Source organism: Cornus florida, unplaced genomic scaffold (assembly GCF_030987335.1).
Source record: "Cornus florida cultivar Cherokee Brave unplaced genomic scaffold, ASM3098733v1 CherokeeBrave_3.0.0_Hap2_Chr01, whole genome shotgun sequence".
Lineage (NCBI taxonomy): Eukaryota > Viridiplantae > Streptophyta > Magnoliopsida > Cornales > Cornaceae > Cornus > Cornus florida.
The window spans coordinates 86,849,767-86,865,406 of record NW_026775571.1 but is presented as its reverse complement, the minus strand read 5'-3'; the positions used below and the strand labels follow the sequence as shown (position 1 = coordinate 86,865,406).

The 15,640-nt window shown below is 36.3% G+C and overlaps 2 protein-coding genes across 2 annotated transcripts; both read right to left on the bottom strand.

The window, feature by feature from the left end:
- Positions 1–513: 513 nt before the first annotated feature.
- LOC132304695 (uncharacterized) lies at positions 514–6,587 on the bottom strand. The gene is made up of 4 exons (XM_059802428.1): positions 6,228–6,587; positions 5,767–5,890; positions 5,503–5,664; positions 514–1,600 (listed from the first exon to the last, which is right to left on the bottom strand). Exons 1-4 carry the CDS (start codon positions 6,413–6,415, stop codon positions 800–802), a joined length of 1,275 nt encoding a protein of 424 aa, XP_059658411.1. The 5' UTR covers positions 6,416–6,587; the 3' UTR covers positions 514–799.
- A 1,152-nt stretch (positions 6,588–7,739) lies between these two features.
- LOC132304685 (protein ENDOSPERM DEFECTIVE 1) lies at positions 7,740–14,887 on the bottom strand. The gene is made up of 6 exons (XM_059802422.1): positions 13,263–14,887; positions 12,130–12,249; positions 9,719–9,835; positions 9,497–9,586; positions 8,503–8,610; positions 7,740–8,127 (listed from the first exon to the last, which is right to left on the bottom strand). Exons 1-6 carry the CDS (start codon positions 14,529–14,531, stop codon positions 8,053–8,055), a joined length of 1,779 nt encoding a protein of 592 aa, XP_059658405.1. The 5' UTR covers positions 14,532–14,887; the 3' UTR covers positions 7,740–8,052.
- Between the last annotated feature and the right edge of the window lie 753 nt (positions 14,888–15,640).

The window sequence follows — 15,640 nt, the reverse complement described above, 5'->3', positions numbered from 1 at the left end:
CTATACCTCCCAAGAAAAATCTCAATAGAGAACATTTTTTTCTTCTGTATGAATCGATATTTTTTATTACATTCCAATTCCAATACCTCCCGAGAAAAATCTGATCCCAAATTGACGAGTATTGTGAGCTTAACTTCATCTATTTCAAGGGTAATATTGGCATTAGAAAGTCAATGAGCGGATTAGACCTACTTGTCACTTTTGGGGAGATTACTAGCTTAACTCCGTAATAGTGGCATTAAAAAGTCAAACCAGCGGATTAGACCTACTTGTTACTTTTGGGGAGATTAGAGTAATTTTTTATCACAGAAGAAATTATTTGAACCAATTTAGGAAGCCCAATTCCACAGTTGAACTTGAATTTTGCATTGTATTTGTTATTTGTAGTCTTGTAGAGTTGGAGTCGAACCATATTATTGAAACAGAATCACAAGTCTCTGCGTGTGTATTTTGAGATTCATTATAACTTCTTTGATCATCACGTTTGAACACTATCAAATATAAACATTCGTGGAACACAACTCAATTATCTTGTCCCTTGAAAATTTGGAGAAAAGTCATTTCACAAACCACTAGAGTTGAAGGCTATTTCATGCAGCGAATGTTTTCTAGCAAGTTTTATCCAACAATTTTCTAGCAAACGAACCAAATACAAGCTAAATTATTTTTCATTACAACAATGAGGAGTTACCGTTCGACTTAGCTGGCTTGACGTTGAGCAGTTTGTCCTTGAAGCACAATGCCAGCCAAGTTCGAGCTTGGCACATGACCTCTATTGTGGAGTCAAAGTTCAACTGTCTTATCGCCGGAAAGCATTGTTGTCGCCCGCTCCTGACCTGCCCTGCGAATAAAATTTCCGACGACGGACGCTTTCCTCTATTGTGGAGCTTCCCCCTTTCTCAGCACCGTACACGCTTTTATGAGCAGCATCCAAGAAATTTCTGCCACTAGACACGCGTGCTCGGCTAGCCTCCTGCGCATCATCTTCCTCAGCCTTCTTTAGTCGTTTCCATCTTTGTTCCTCATGCAGCTCAGCATCCATTTGCATCTCTCGTAACCTCAAAGCTCTCTCTTCATCAGAAAGTTTAGGGGGTATATTCCGACGCTTCTGGTGTGATTCATCCTGTGGTGCCACATCAGGAGACTTGTAACGGCTTGCATGAGAAAAACTTCTGTCCTCCCTTCCCTTTCTAGCAGATTCAGAATCCTTCCGGCCTTCTGAATAATATTCCTCATGTCTTGACTTGTCATAAATCCTCTTGGTTCCATATTTATCTTCACTTTGTCTAGAATCATTAGGTAGTGGCTCTTTGTACTTCAAGTCCTTGTCAGAATTCTTCTTTCCTCGAATATCCCTTTCATGTAATTCTTCTGAACTTGGAGCTGCTTTCTTTACATGGTCATCATATTTTGAGCTTTTGCCTTTATTAGAGGTTCTTCTTTCTTCTTCTTCTTCTTCTTCTTCTTCTTCATCAACATCTTCGGAATCATAGTGGTGCTTGGACGACGAATTCTTATGATGCTTCGACTTCTTATGCTGGTGCTTCTTGTGGCGTTCTTTTCTATCAGGACTCTTCTCCTTGTCCTCCTTTCCTTTAACCTAGAAATGAAAAACGGTATGTACAACATATTAATAAAACCTTTCATGGAAATGGGCATTAAAAGTAGGGTTTAAAACTTAAAACTATAACACTAATCTAACACTACAAATTCAACATATGCTTTTTCTCAACACCGTACTGATTTACGGGTGTAAATATGATGTATTTTTGGGCCGGTACTGAAGCCTTTCTGAACACAAAAAATTCATAGGCAAAAGGAAAAAATTAGGCAATCCACTTCCTAAAATTTGAAGGACTTGCTGGAGAAGCATGTCTATGATCTATCAACACAACTACAAGCAGACCACGAATATAAAATGGTTACAGATGCATCATGCATTCCGAATAAGGATAATTCAATATAGTACAACAGTCTACTAGCATAAATTTGTTCATTCATAGAAATAAAAAATAAAAAGACGAAACCGTTAAGAAGTGTTTAATATTACATCTTTGACAAATAATGCATTTAAATAAACAAGAACCTTCAGTTCACAGGAATAAGTGATGGAACCAGACCATGCCCACATTTGGTTTGATAATAAATAAATAAAGGCCAAGATGAGCATTTTGAAACAATCATTAAACCTTCAAAGCAAGGTTAGGGATTCCTCCCCTCAATTAGAGAAATGGCCATTCAAACAACATGGAATAAGCAAAAAAGGACCCTAAAAATATGCAACCCTACAAGCATTTGGGTTAATATTATATATGCCAACAGAACATTAGGGTCATCCCCTACATTCTATGCTGACCCCGACCCAAGATGGCTTTTTGGGAAGCCCATTCCCCCCACACTCAGAGCCCAGCTGGCCTGCTGGTGATAGTGGGAATTCTCCCACTCCTTGCTCAAAGACTTGATTGGATGCAGGATCCACTCGACGACGAGCAGTACGGACGTAGATGATATCATCATGACCTCTCTTTTAGTACTGTTAGAGATGCTTGACGCCACTTTGCCAACTGGCATTATGCTGTGCTTTCATGTCTCTCAGGGTGGTCAGCACTGGGTGTTTCCTAACAGCAAGGATATATCTATGTGTATGGCAGGCCAAAATGAGCATTCCAATCAATGGTTAACCCTTCAAAGCTAAGTTAGTTATTCCTACACTCAACTGGAGACATGTCCATTCAAGACAAAATGAGTTAAAAAGGACCTGTGTTATTGCAAACCTACCTCCCAGACCCAGGCCTCCCTTAGCCAGGTCCAATTGATGCCCCTCGAGAGACTATGGTCCTCAATCCACTGGACAATGCACCAAAAGGTGGTTGACTCCCCATACATATAACACCAACCAGGAAGGATCTTATACATTTGCCCTTCCTTACCAAGTTATCAATTTTCGATAAATTGCCCAAGATTGCCTCCAGGCAAAGTATCGTACGCCAAATGCCTCTCCATGGGAAGCTATCAGCTTCCCCACAACTTCTCATTCAAGTCCGTATGAAAGACCTCACAGCAAATCTATGCTCTACTCGAAGCCCTCCACCACAAAGCATTGAAGTATTGATTTTTTTGTTGTACTCATACAAGAACTCATAATGCATTCACCAGTTCAAGATAGGAATTTTCCAGAAACTTTGTACCAAAAACACTATTTTCTATGGTAAACTATATTATTGAATGCTTCTAAATGCATAAAGTGCCCCTATTAGACATGCAACACCTAATGGAATATGTGCCTGACATGTCTAGTTGGACATGCATCTAAATACATATCCGTGATTCGTTTCTATATAATCTTGCATAAAAATCGCTTACAATATTCCTTTAATTACATTATAATTTCAACGCAAATGAAGTGCTCGTGCTAAACACACTATAAAAAACACTATTACCCTCCTTAAAAATGAAAGAAGAACATTAAAGAAGACAAATAATCAGTCATATCCTTAGGTCCTAAAATTTCAAGATTTGGTAAATCTAACTTGTAAACACAAGTATCCAAGTCCATGTAACATAGACTATAGCAGCACTTTGTCTAAAAGCAAATCGCTTACAATATTCCTTTAATTACATTATAATTTCAAAGCAAATGAAGTGCTCGTGCTAAACACACTGCATTAAAAACACTATTAACCTCCTCAAAAATGAAAGAAGAATATTAAAGATGACAAATAATCAATCATATCCTCGGATCCTTAAATTTCAAGATTTGGTAAATCTAACTTGTAAACACAAGTATCCAAGTCCATGTAACATAGATGATAGCAGCACTCTGTCTAAAAGCGGAATCCTTGGTCATCACAATCCAGAATTGTTCACTAATACCTCTTTCAAGGGATACACCCCCACACCAGGAATTGTGGCAAAGGCTCACCCCAGAACCCCACCCCAGGTCAAAGCTGAAGTGCATGGAAACCACACAGCTAGAGGTGTACAAAAAACTGTTAGAACTGGTAAACCGGAGAGAAACGTGCTGTTCGGTTAGGTTCCACGATGTACAATAATAACTGACTAACTAAAACAGAGGAATATAAAAGGCTGAACTAAGAACAACTAATTTATAGGAAGTACAAAGTAAGACTAGAATAGACTCCAGCTTACCGATGCAAGAACCCCAAGTGAGCCCCGATTTGGAATTCAACAATTTTCAAAATTTCCCTCTTCTTCAGCATTAATCTTTCTTACAGTTATTAAGGATTACATCAATCACCCAAATCATCCTAGAGAAAATCACTCCTAAATTCCTAAACTTCTCAAATCTCTGTCATTGACACCAGAATGGTAAAGATAAATAAAGGCATGAAGAACACGACTCTAAACCTATTAAGAAATGCAAACCAAAACGTAATACTATAACTATAGGCATTAAATGAGAGCAATTGAAAATCTGATTCCTAACCTAGCATAAAAGTACTTCTCTAAAATAGCAGTATGCAAAATGGCAACCTTGGGGTCTTCCCCAGTAATAATGTATTGAAGAAAGTTTCATCAATTATAAACAGAAACTACAAAAGGACTGTATTCTCTCATCCCTCAGTACAATTGCTCCAAGACTCCACCTCCAGACCCTAAAGTTTGTTTATCAATAGGGAAAGTAATCCATGTCACGGCGAAGAACACATTGATATTCTCGTCAAGCTCAATCAATTGTTTAAGTTAAAGGTAAGATAAGACCTTAGCGTACATAAAACTCTAGGTTGGAATTATTTATTAGTTGAATGGACCTTCATGAGTTGATTTGATATTGAAGGGCTCAAATTAATGTTTAAAAAAGTGCTTCAAAAACTAAGGAACACTACAAAGGAGATACTACATATAAACTGTAAGTGTTTCGAGCCATAGCATGGCCTCCAAGTGTGCAACAAATCCTCCACGAAACCAATGAAAAGTTAACAGAAGCTTTTTGACAATGTATATTTTTATTGACAGCACTAATTTTGAACCCTTGAACTCACTGCTACCTATTAGATGCACGCCCAGCACTTATCTATTTCACTACGACAAACTTGGTGCTTGTCCACAATGTATTTCACTAGAGACTGGAGAGTGTAATGATTTGTTTTTTTTTATAAGACAGACCAGAGAGTGTACTGTTGCCTTGACAATATTGAACACCTGAAGGAGCCTTTACAAAGAGGCCATCAACAATGACAACAAAGATAGAGGAAAAACACATGTTCACAGCTTCTTGTATAATAAACACTACCTTTTATTTGTGATTGTAGAATTAAACTACGTCTAACATTTAAAGCTTATTCTTTTTCGCACATAGAAGGCAAGAGGCTCCTAAAATTCATGACAATTCAGACATATCATTCACTTTACAAATACTAAAACACTTATGGATCTACCCTTCTTTCTACCATAATCAAAATATTAGTCAACCATTATTATCACATCCATTGATTTAATAGTTAGTGCATGAGCTGGTGATCCTATGAAGAGTGAACTTACAGTTTTGCGAATCCTGGCCATTTGAACTGGGTTGTTCTTTATACGAGCCAGAGCTTCTTGTTCTCGCTGCCGAATCAAAAGCAAAGGATCTGAATGGAGTTTCCTCCACGCATCATTAGCCGATTGAGGCTTCTCCTCAAATAAAGCTCCTGGCTGCTGCGGCTGAGAGAATCAAAAACCACGTTTAAAAGATTCGTCACACTCACAACCAAACAAAAGTTCCATTAACATATAATTGAACCCAATTATATGGAAGAAACAAACCTTGGCAGAAGAAGAGGAGGGTGTGTCCGTTTGAGTTTTGGGTTCAAGTGCCTTGAATCCTTCAGAACTGCCCTTTCCCACAGCTAATCCAGAATCATACAGAAAATCCAACCTCTCTTGCTTGCTGCAAATAGATATACATATATATTATATATGAACAATTTAGTAAAGTAATTGATTGAATCAACGACCTGGTGAAGAGAAGAAATAGGATCAAAAAAGGAATGAAACCCTAAAAATTTCACATAAAAAAACATGAGGTTGGATTTCTCTTGATTGCTGCAAATAAATAAATAAATAAATAAATATATATATATATATAAGAGCAACTTAGTAAAATAATTGATGGAAATCAACAAACCCAATGAAGAAATAGAAGAAGAAAAAAAAAACCCTAAAAATATGAACTTTGAACAAAATTCATGGGGAAAAAACGAAATTGAAGAAATTGAAAGACGTACGGGACAAGGCCAGCTTGTTCTTGGAGTAGACGGAACTCGGATCGCTCTCTCTCCTCGTGGATCTGCTTGCGGAGCTCTTCCAACTTCTTCTGTTCAGCGTCATGCTTCTGCTCCGCCTTCCACACGTTCTCTATGTTCCGAAGAGAACCCGTGTGCCATCCCTTCTTGTTAAGAAACTTCAGCGCCATTGGAGACGATGATCTTTATCAAATCAACACACTGCTCTGCAGAGATTCAAAGTTGATTGCGGATAATCTTTGTCCCTCCGTCTCTCTCTGAGTTGGGGGATTGGAATTGGACACCGTTTGGCTTTGTATTTTGTATTTAGAATGTAAGGCGTCGGAAGGAAAGGAAAGGAAAGGAACGGAAAGGAAAGGAAGTGACAAAGGATGAAGGTGTTGCTTATTAAAACTGAAATTTTAAGAATAAAACTGTATTTGTATTGCTCTGCGGAGTTTGGCTCCTGCGTTTAATTAGCAATCTCAAAACTATTTTTGAGACAAAAACAAAAAACCCTTATCATTCAAAATTGAGTAAACAGTCCCCTTTTATTTAATGAACATCAAGTCTCCACTAATTTGTTATGAATTTACTGAACTGCTCCTACTAATGAACTTAAAAAGAATAAAATAAAATTAATATATTTTGTTTGGAGTTGTTATTATTTTTTTTTTTTCAAGTTCAAAGTAGGCCATTAAATAATTTCATGTCATAAATTAATGAAAATTCAACAGTTTCTGTCGGCTGGGGCATTTTGTACAATTTTAAAAGATGAGATTTTTTTTTTTTTTTTTTTTTTTGCTTAATATATATAGTTTGTGGGTTTAGTGCAATTTCTTGATAGTAATTCAAAAAAAAAATTGCGATAGAGTAATTTTGTTATTATCAAAATCATGTAATGAACTAATGGCGATTTTTTAAATGGCATCCTAACTGACGAGTAATTTGTCCTAAAAAAATGGATACTAAAAGGGTGTTTAATGCGAAATTGAAAGATCAAAAAGATCTTTTCCAATTTGAGATATACTTCATGGAAGGATTTTGAATTTACCCTTCTAACTATTTTTTAAAAAATAAATACATATACTTATTTGAATTTTATTAAATTTTCTAATTTATTTTTAAACAATTAAGTTTTCAATTTACCAAACAGTTCATTTCATGAAATTACTAAAGTGCTCTAGTATGTCAAAGTCTCTAAAACTAAAGTTACTTCAGAAAATTTTAAAATTAAAAAAGCATTTACCCCTTCCAGCCATAAAGTTCTGAACAAGGAAATGGGATGAGATATTCACTGTGCTTTTGATAATATTCTCATTTTGGTTTCAAAATTAGGTATAGGAAAATGATTTTTAAGTCCAGGAGTTGTGTACAATTCCTTAACCGGATGCTTTTATTTGTTCAATATATGCCAAAGATAAGAAAATGGGGGTCATTTTCTTATCCCTTGTATTAATGATCAATCAAATATATTTAGTTAAAAGTTAATGCCTAACACTTCGGTCCAAATATCGTTACTCTTAAGAATAAGCAGCTCGAAGTACAAACGTAGACTCGAACATTTTTGAGTTGCAAAAAATCACATTGCATATGGATCAAGCTTACATGACTCAGAAGAGAAGCTACATCTCAATGCTGCTCTCAATTCATATGTATAATATTTTCTTATTCCATGCATTACAACAAACATGAAAATTGATTACTCACTTCCTTTGGTGCCAAGGGATTTAAAAAAAAAAAAAAAAAAAAACTTATCAACAAAAAAATTGATCAACAAAAAATAAAAAATAAGGTGCTCAATTGCTTGTCATGTCATCAAAGTTTTTCATCCTTCCTGAGGTTGACCATGGTTGCTCCTTTGTAATTGAATTAAATGTCCCCTTAAGCTGCACTCTTCCACCTGAAATTTGTTAGCCAATAATTTAATAATGAACAATGGCAGCACTTTGTTTGCAATTCCTTTTCTATATTTTTCTTTACTAATAATGAAACAACTTAATTACAGAACCCCCTAAAAAATAAAGAGAAAAAGAACAAAGAAAAAATAAATTATTCCACAATAAAATCATACAGGCGGCAGAAACAGTAATAAAATCATAAAGGAGGCAGAAAATATAAATTATCCCACGGCAATGAACAGCGGTTTTTTTTTTTTTTTTTTTTCCTTCAAAAGTCCAAGCAAACACACATCCAGTATATATTATGCCTCCACCGAGGCTTGAACACGGATGGAATATAAGGTATAAGTTACAAAAAGGAGCATTTTGAGACTAACCTGTGATTTATTAGTCTTGAACAACAAATCTCCACATTCTTCAACAAGAGCTCTTTCTCCACCACTAACCCTGGCTACTTCTGTTATCAAATTATCCAGTTCTTCGGCCTGCATTAAAAATAAATAAATAAATTCTCCCATTTACAAGAATGACCAGATGCATAAATATGCAGGAATAATAGCACATCTTATCTATGCTGTTTTGGCAGATAATACCTATATCAGAACCAACACCTACATACTTGCCCATAATTATATCATATTTCAATCCCCGGATGTAACTGACATCATTCTGCACCCCTTCCTAGTAATATAGAACCGTTCTCCATGTCTCCGATAACATATAATACTAGCATTAAAGTTCTGTGGGAGTCTCTAGCAAGAAATTACAAGGGACAAAAAAGCATCGGTGCTCTTGTAAGAAAAAACAAGGGGGCAAAAAGGTATATAGTTTCCTGAACCTGTTTCGATTCAAAGGACAAATTGTTCCTTCCAATATTGGAAGTTGCTCATTGTTCAAATGATTATAAGATGATCCATGCATAACTGAAAATGTGGTAGCCCAAAGTGCATAAAAGAACTTTTTATCCTCCACCCAGTTATCTCCATCTAGAGTTTGCATAGTAAATAATACCTTGAAGCAAATAACTTGTTCAATATTCTCTCTTTTCTCAAAACGAGCAAGTGGAAAGGAAACCAATTTGGGTGCCCAATTTCGGGGTGGCACTCTCTGAAACTCTACAAGTCCGTTCAGTTCAGCAACTTCCCACAGTTGTATTCTGTACCTTTTTCTTTCATCTGTAACTTTATGCTCAATATATTCTAAGGACGCTATACTCGTATCAATATAACCTAGAGAACAAAATAGGCTTCCTTTGGAAACTATCAGACGGGTCTCCTGTCAACTGCTTATTCTCAGACAAGTGGTAGCTTTTCTAGTGCTACAACTTCCATTGACTATTTGGAAAAAATGAAGTTTATTCATCCATCATACCTTTAGCATAAAGATTTGAACATGAAGACCGATTGTCTCCATCACCTTTGCTGCTGAATGCAGAGCCTCCCCCACCTCTCTTATATCAACCTGAAACATAATTATCTCATAGTTAGTGCATTGCAATTGGAGGACCCCCCATACACAAAAATTTAAGCCGAAACGTTGGTTAAATTATGATCTCAACTCCACAAGTAATCAACAGACAGAAATATATCTTACTTGGACATTCCCACTGACTGGAAGTTGGAGAGAGGCATTGAGCAAAGCATCACTTGCTCCTGACAAAGAAGTTGAGAACTCCTCTTCCAAAGCAAACCATTCATCAAGATATGGCATCTAAAATTAGGGCAGCAGAATATGTGATTAATAAATATCAGTGTTGCAATGTATGTGAATATCTTGAAAAGGGGTGAGAAGGAAAAAGGTAAAAAAAAAACTGAAACAATAGAATAATGTCAAGTGCATATAACTTCGCAATCATCAAGATTGAGTGGCGTGCAAATAAACTGTCTGTGCATTTGCATAATTGCATTGAATGCTTACTGGAAAAATACTGCAGTATAAAACCCAATTAACACAAACAAGGTAATTTCTATACAACAGAATTAATTACAGAAAAACAAGCAATTAGGAGGGAATAATGCTTTTAAAAGTTTCAACAAAAGCAGTCTAACTTCCCACAGGGTAATATAGCCTCATCTCTCTGGGCAGGTTCAGTGGATATATTCCACTTAGAAGACTGCTATTTCTTGTACTACATAACAGGACATTTCATTTGTATTATCAACATTTTAGCTTTTTTACCCTACTGAACCAACTTCCAAGAAATATAGCACCTGTTTCTGGTATTAGTTGCATGTAACTTTTAAGCCTTGGAAGAACCATCATCCTCAATATGTAATGCACTCTCCTTGAAATCTTTTTAGTATTTCACTGACTAAGCTTCCCTTCACTGATGATATTCATAAAAATTACACGTCAAGTTATTCTTCACTCAAACCGTTCAATGTAAATCTTTTGGGGGTCAGATAATTCATCATCTGACAAATGCGATGGATACATAAGGATGGGGGGATGGTTTGCACAAAAGAATATGAATGACAAAAAGAAAATTCAGGGTTCAGTTACTTTCTGCTGGATAAGTGAATATTCTGAATAATTCATTTAGTTTGTAGTCATGATTCAGTCACTTCTTTGGTTGACTTAAATATAACAATAGCTTCACTGTAACAGAGATTTAGAGATTTATTTTCTTAATTTCAACATAGTAGCAGCATCCCTAGGAGCAGCTAAAACCAGCATCACTACATCAGAATCCAGTTTTGTATGCGAATAGATCACTATGCTAGTCCCATGCCAATGGTGTTCTAAATAGTAATTATATACAGTTTCTTTTCCCCAAGTATATTACAGTTCATTGACACATCATCAAACTGCACTCACTATTGAATTTCATACTTAGCTCTATAGTAGGACAACAAGGATGCTTAAATTTTTTACTTTGAGTTGCAATTATTAGAAAAACGTTATGGTTTAGTCATTTCTGCTGCAGGCAGAGCCAAAGCTTCACTGTAACAGAAATTTATGTTCCTAATTCCCACATAGTAGTAACATCTCTAAGAGCAGCTAAAACCATCTTCACTACATCAGCATTCAGTTCTGATACAATATAGGTAACTATACTAGGCCAATGGATGGTCTTTTTTTTTTTTTTAAAAAATAATAACACCAACAATAGTAAATATGTTACAATCATTGACGCATCACAAACTGCATTCACTCCTGAATAGGAATATTTAATAAGAAATACTATAATCTTTGTTAATATATTAGCTCTATAGTAGGACAGCAAGGATGCTTGCATATTGTCACTTGAAAGCTGCAATTATTGGATTTGAAGTATATAATACTAAATGAAAACAAAATTCATTGATCAATTATACAATAGGGATACCCACCAACGGATTAAGGTGTTGTGGGTGTGTGAGTTATTTGTCATGACCAAAAAAAAAAAAAACGAAGAATTACACAACAGGAATGTTAATATTTAAAGAAAACACAAAAATTGAGAAGATGATTCACATAACATTTTGGAATCACCATTTAGACAACTTGTGCATCATTAGTTTACTAACAAAACAAGCAAATCAATCAACTTATAGACAAAAGCAAAACAATTGTACAATTAAAATAGATCAAAATCAATAATTATACCCATTACATATATGGTTTGACCACAAATATAATTCTATGCTCCAAGTAAGAGTATAGTAATCTCATTTAAATGGAAAGAAGCATGAAGAGATTACTCGTCTAGATCATTTTATGAATCCATCACTCTACATATTTTCCAAGCTATAAATTACTTTAAATTTATCATGCGGAAGTTAAACTAGGTATATTTCTCCTTCAAAGAAGTGAAAACTCTTTCCCTTCTAGTGAGAATGGTTATATGAGAGATGGTTAAATGTGGATATGCAGCATAATATCAACTAATTCCACTTCATCTAGCTCTAAATTGAACTTTTTTTCCCCCAAAGGAAACCTAGTCTATTCAACAGAAACAAGATGCACACCATAGCTTCCTTAACTAAGAAACACTACAGGATTCATCAAGATAGCAGCCTTACATGAGCTTCAAGAATTGTGAACAGAGTTTTTGCTCTTTGCAACATCCCAAGTTCAATGCGTTTCCCTTCCACAGTGTTACGTAAATCTGATATCTTGACTGCTAGAGAATAAAGTTTTCTCTACAGGGATAACAAAATAAGCTTAAATCAATAACATTAGAAAAATTAGAGGTTGAGGGTTAAATAAAATTTTTCCAATGAAACAAAAATGCATTGTTAAAAAAGTGACTTAAACAAGAAAAGAAATATAAGAGCTCCTTTATATCATTGAAAGAATAAAAGAGTTCAAGAGAGATAGAGAGATGTGATAAGTATTATATTGTGGCTACTATATAATAATTGTAAAAGCAAATATGTTGGAACAAAAAATTTACTGATCAACTAAAATGATGACCAAGGCAAATGTTGAGGACACAAGCTAGATAGAAATATCTTTGGAGGATTTAAATATTAAAGTTACACCATTTCTAATATCTTAAGCATTTGAGAATGAGAACACGTATACAAACTTATTGTGTGTGCGTGTCCAAAAAATCTAAAATGATGGCTAAACTAATCCAGTTGTTTCTATTCTACACCAAAAGTGAACAAAAGAGATCCAATTTTGATTTTAGAGCCGCTAAGCTTATCAAACCAATATTGATGCCACACCAACAATGATCTAGGCTATAAAAAGTTGAGGACACAAGCTAGATAGAAATATCAATATTAGTTAGATCATCATAGCACTATATATCCACAAAAATGATAACAGGTATATAACTTATTGCGCGCATGTGTGTGCACAAGCAGTCATAAATTGTATGCTCAGAGAGATAGAGAAAGAATTAACCCCTAACATAAATTGTATGCTTAATTATACACCAAACAATATAGTGATGTCACCTCAAACTAATACAATTGTTTCTATTGTATACCAAAAGTGATGAAAGGGAGCCAGCATTTGATTTTAAAAGCGCTAAGCTCATCAAACTAATATGAATCAGCCACACTACAATGATATAAACATAGAAAGGAAAGCTTTTTTATGCTATTCCACCATTCAACATGAATCAGCCACACTAAGAATGATATAAACATAGAAAGTAAAGTTTGCTTATGCTATTTCACCATTCAATATGATTATTACTAACCTCGGCTTCCCTTCTCTGAGCATGCAAGGAGACCTCTGCTTTCGCATTTGCATATCTCCACTGCATATAACGGTTATGAAGCAACTTTAGATAATGGATTTCTTCTTGATTACTGAAACCCTTCCTTCCCTTCTTTGCATCTGCTCCCAATTTCATACAGGGTGGGACTGGTGGCAGACAAAGGCTTCCCATCTTTACAGAATTTGAACAGGGTTTGTAGGTCATAGATGTCGATTTCTCATTGGTCTTGAGTGAATAGAAAAGGGAGGATTGTTCACAATTCAGAGAACGAGAGCAAGGAGAAACAGTGAATTTCGAAGTATCGCTGCCATTGACATTCCCACTGCTGCAACCTCTATCTGCAAGCAATCTGGTGGACACAGTAGGCAGCATATCCACCTCTGGCATAGAACAGCGCACGTCTGGAAGAGCCCGCGTCTTGCAGTTTTGGACCGGAGAACCATTGCACGAATTTGAATCATTTGATAATGGAATTGTAGCATGGCTTTGTGAAACCACTTTGTCATCATCCCCTGAAGAAGTGTTCACAGAATTGGAATTGGCTTCTTGGGATGAATCCCAATTGGAGGGTTGAGCAGACAATGACAACCCACTTGACTGCAACAGCTTTGCTGCTGCTGTGACAGCAGGGGTGCCTCCGCCGGAATTGGCCGGACGCTGAAGCCGGAATCTCGACTGAATGACCCTGTCCCCACCAGTCACAGTTGGGGTATCAGGCCTTGAGGGAATCAAATTTCCACTTCTCAGTGAACATTTGCCACTCACAAGGCCTTTTGATTGTGAAAAATCCGATGAATGTGACTGCTCTGCTCTGCCCCCTCCATTCTCCTTGAAAAGCTTCACAGAAGCAGAGGGCTTCCTCTGTACAGACACCAATCCTTTACTGTGTAACCCCAATGGGGTTTCCAAGCTCCGGATCGTCTCCGGTATGTTCTCATCGGCACGCGATAAGGGGTCGGCTTCTTGACGAGACCTCTGCACGGATTTGGACCGCTGCTGGTGCCGCCTTCCCTGCAACTCTGTAGGATTAGGAGTTGAGGCGACGTGCTTGGAATGGGGCGATCTTGCCGGCACAAGATGGGGATCGCCGGAAGAAGAAGAGTGAGAAGAGGAAACCGATGGAGACATGAACCGGGAGCTCACTTCCCTCACCCTCGGACGGCGGTGAGGCAGGGGAGGAGCCGCCAGGGCAGTAGTGTCGGCGGCAGCCGGAGGCTGCGGTGGAACTTCAACTGTTGGTTCGTTCATTTTTTGGGGTAAAAAAGAATTGAGATGAGAAATTGATCACCTGGGCTGATTCAAATTGACTCTGTTAGTGCAATTGTTGAAGCAATGATTGGAAATGAATGAATGAGATTGGAGAAGCAATTCACCCAAAAACCCTAATTGAGGAGATCTTCCTCTGTGGAAACGATTACTGTATCACAGACCAGAACGTTTTAAATGGTCATCCAAAAACCCTAATTTTCACTCCTATTCCACAAATTGGATCGGAATAGTAGAGATGGGTTTGGATGGGTCAGCTTAAACTGGCCGCGATGTTGTCCTGACACTGTAGTGAAGGAAAAAAACCTCCAACCCCTTCTCTCTCTCTCTCTCTCGGGTGAAAAGAAAGGAATGAAGTTAAACAAAACTAGCCGTTGAGACATAGTACAACGGTTCCTTATTTCAAAATGTTATTTATTCTAGAATGGACCCTAGATAGTGAGTATCCGATCCAAACTGCAAGAACTGCAGCCCAAGAAAAAAAAAAAACAGAGGGCTACCCATAATAATTGAAACTTATACTGTAATTTTTTTCTACAAATTAATTTTTTTAATTAATTCATAGTATATTTAAATTACATTAAATTCTATTATCAAAAAATAATAATTATAATATCGATTTGCAATGTTTTGTAAGTACACCAAAAGTGTTTATATTGTGCCATATCGGTGCACAACCAAAAAAAAAAAATCATAGAGGGGAGAAAATGTGCAATACGTGCATTGATAACAACTAAATTTGAGAATTGTTACTTTCTTTTATTTTCAGGATGTCAGTTTATATTTTTAAATAACTATTAAAAATCCTTCGCTTATATAGCCATTGTATTTCACTTTTGAAGCATAAAAGTACTATGATCCATGGTGGCAAATAATACTGGATAACCTTTATGCTTGAAATAATTCTTTATAGTGCAACAAGATATTTGAGTCATTTAATTTCCAAAAAATATATATATATCTTTGAGTCATTTGTAAGAGCATCTCCACCATACTTCGTTTTAGAGATTTTAAGCCTTTTTTACCGATTGGGTTAGTCCAATGGGGTCTCCAAAATATGAGCCCCATTTTTTTGGTCGCGGAATGGGTCG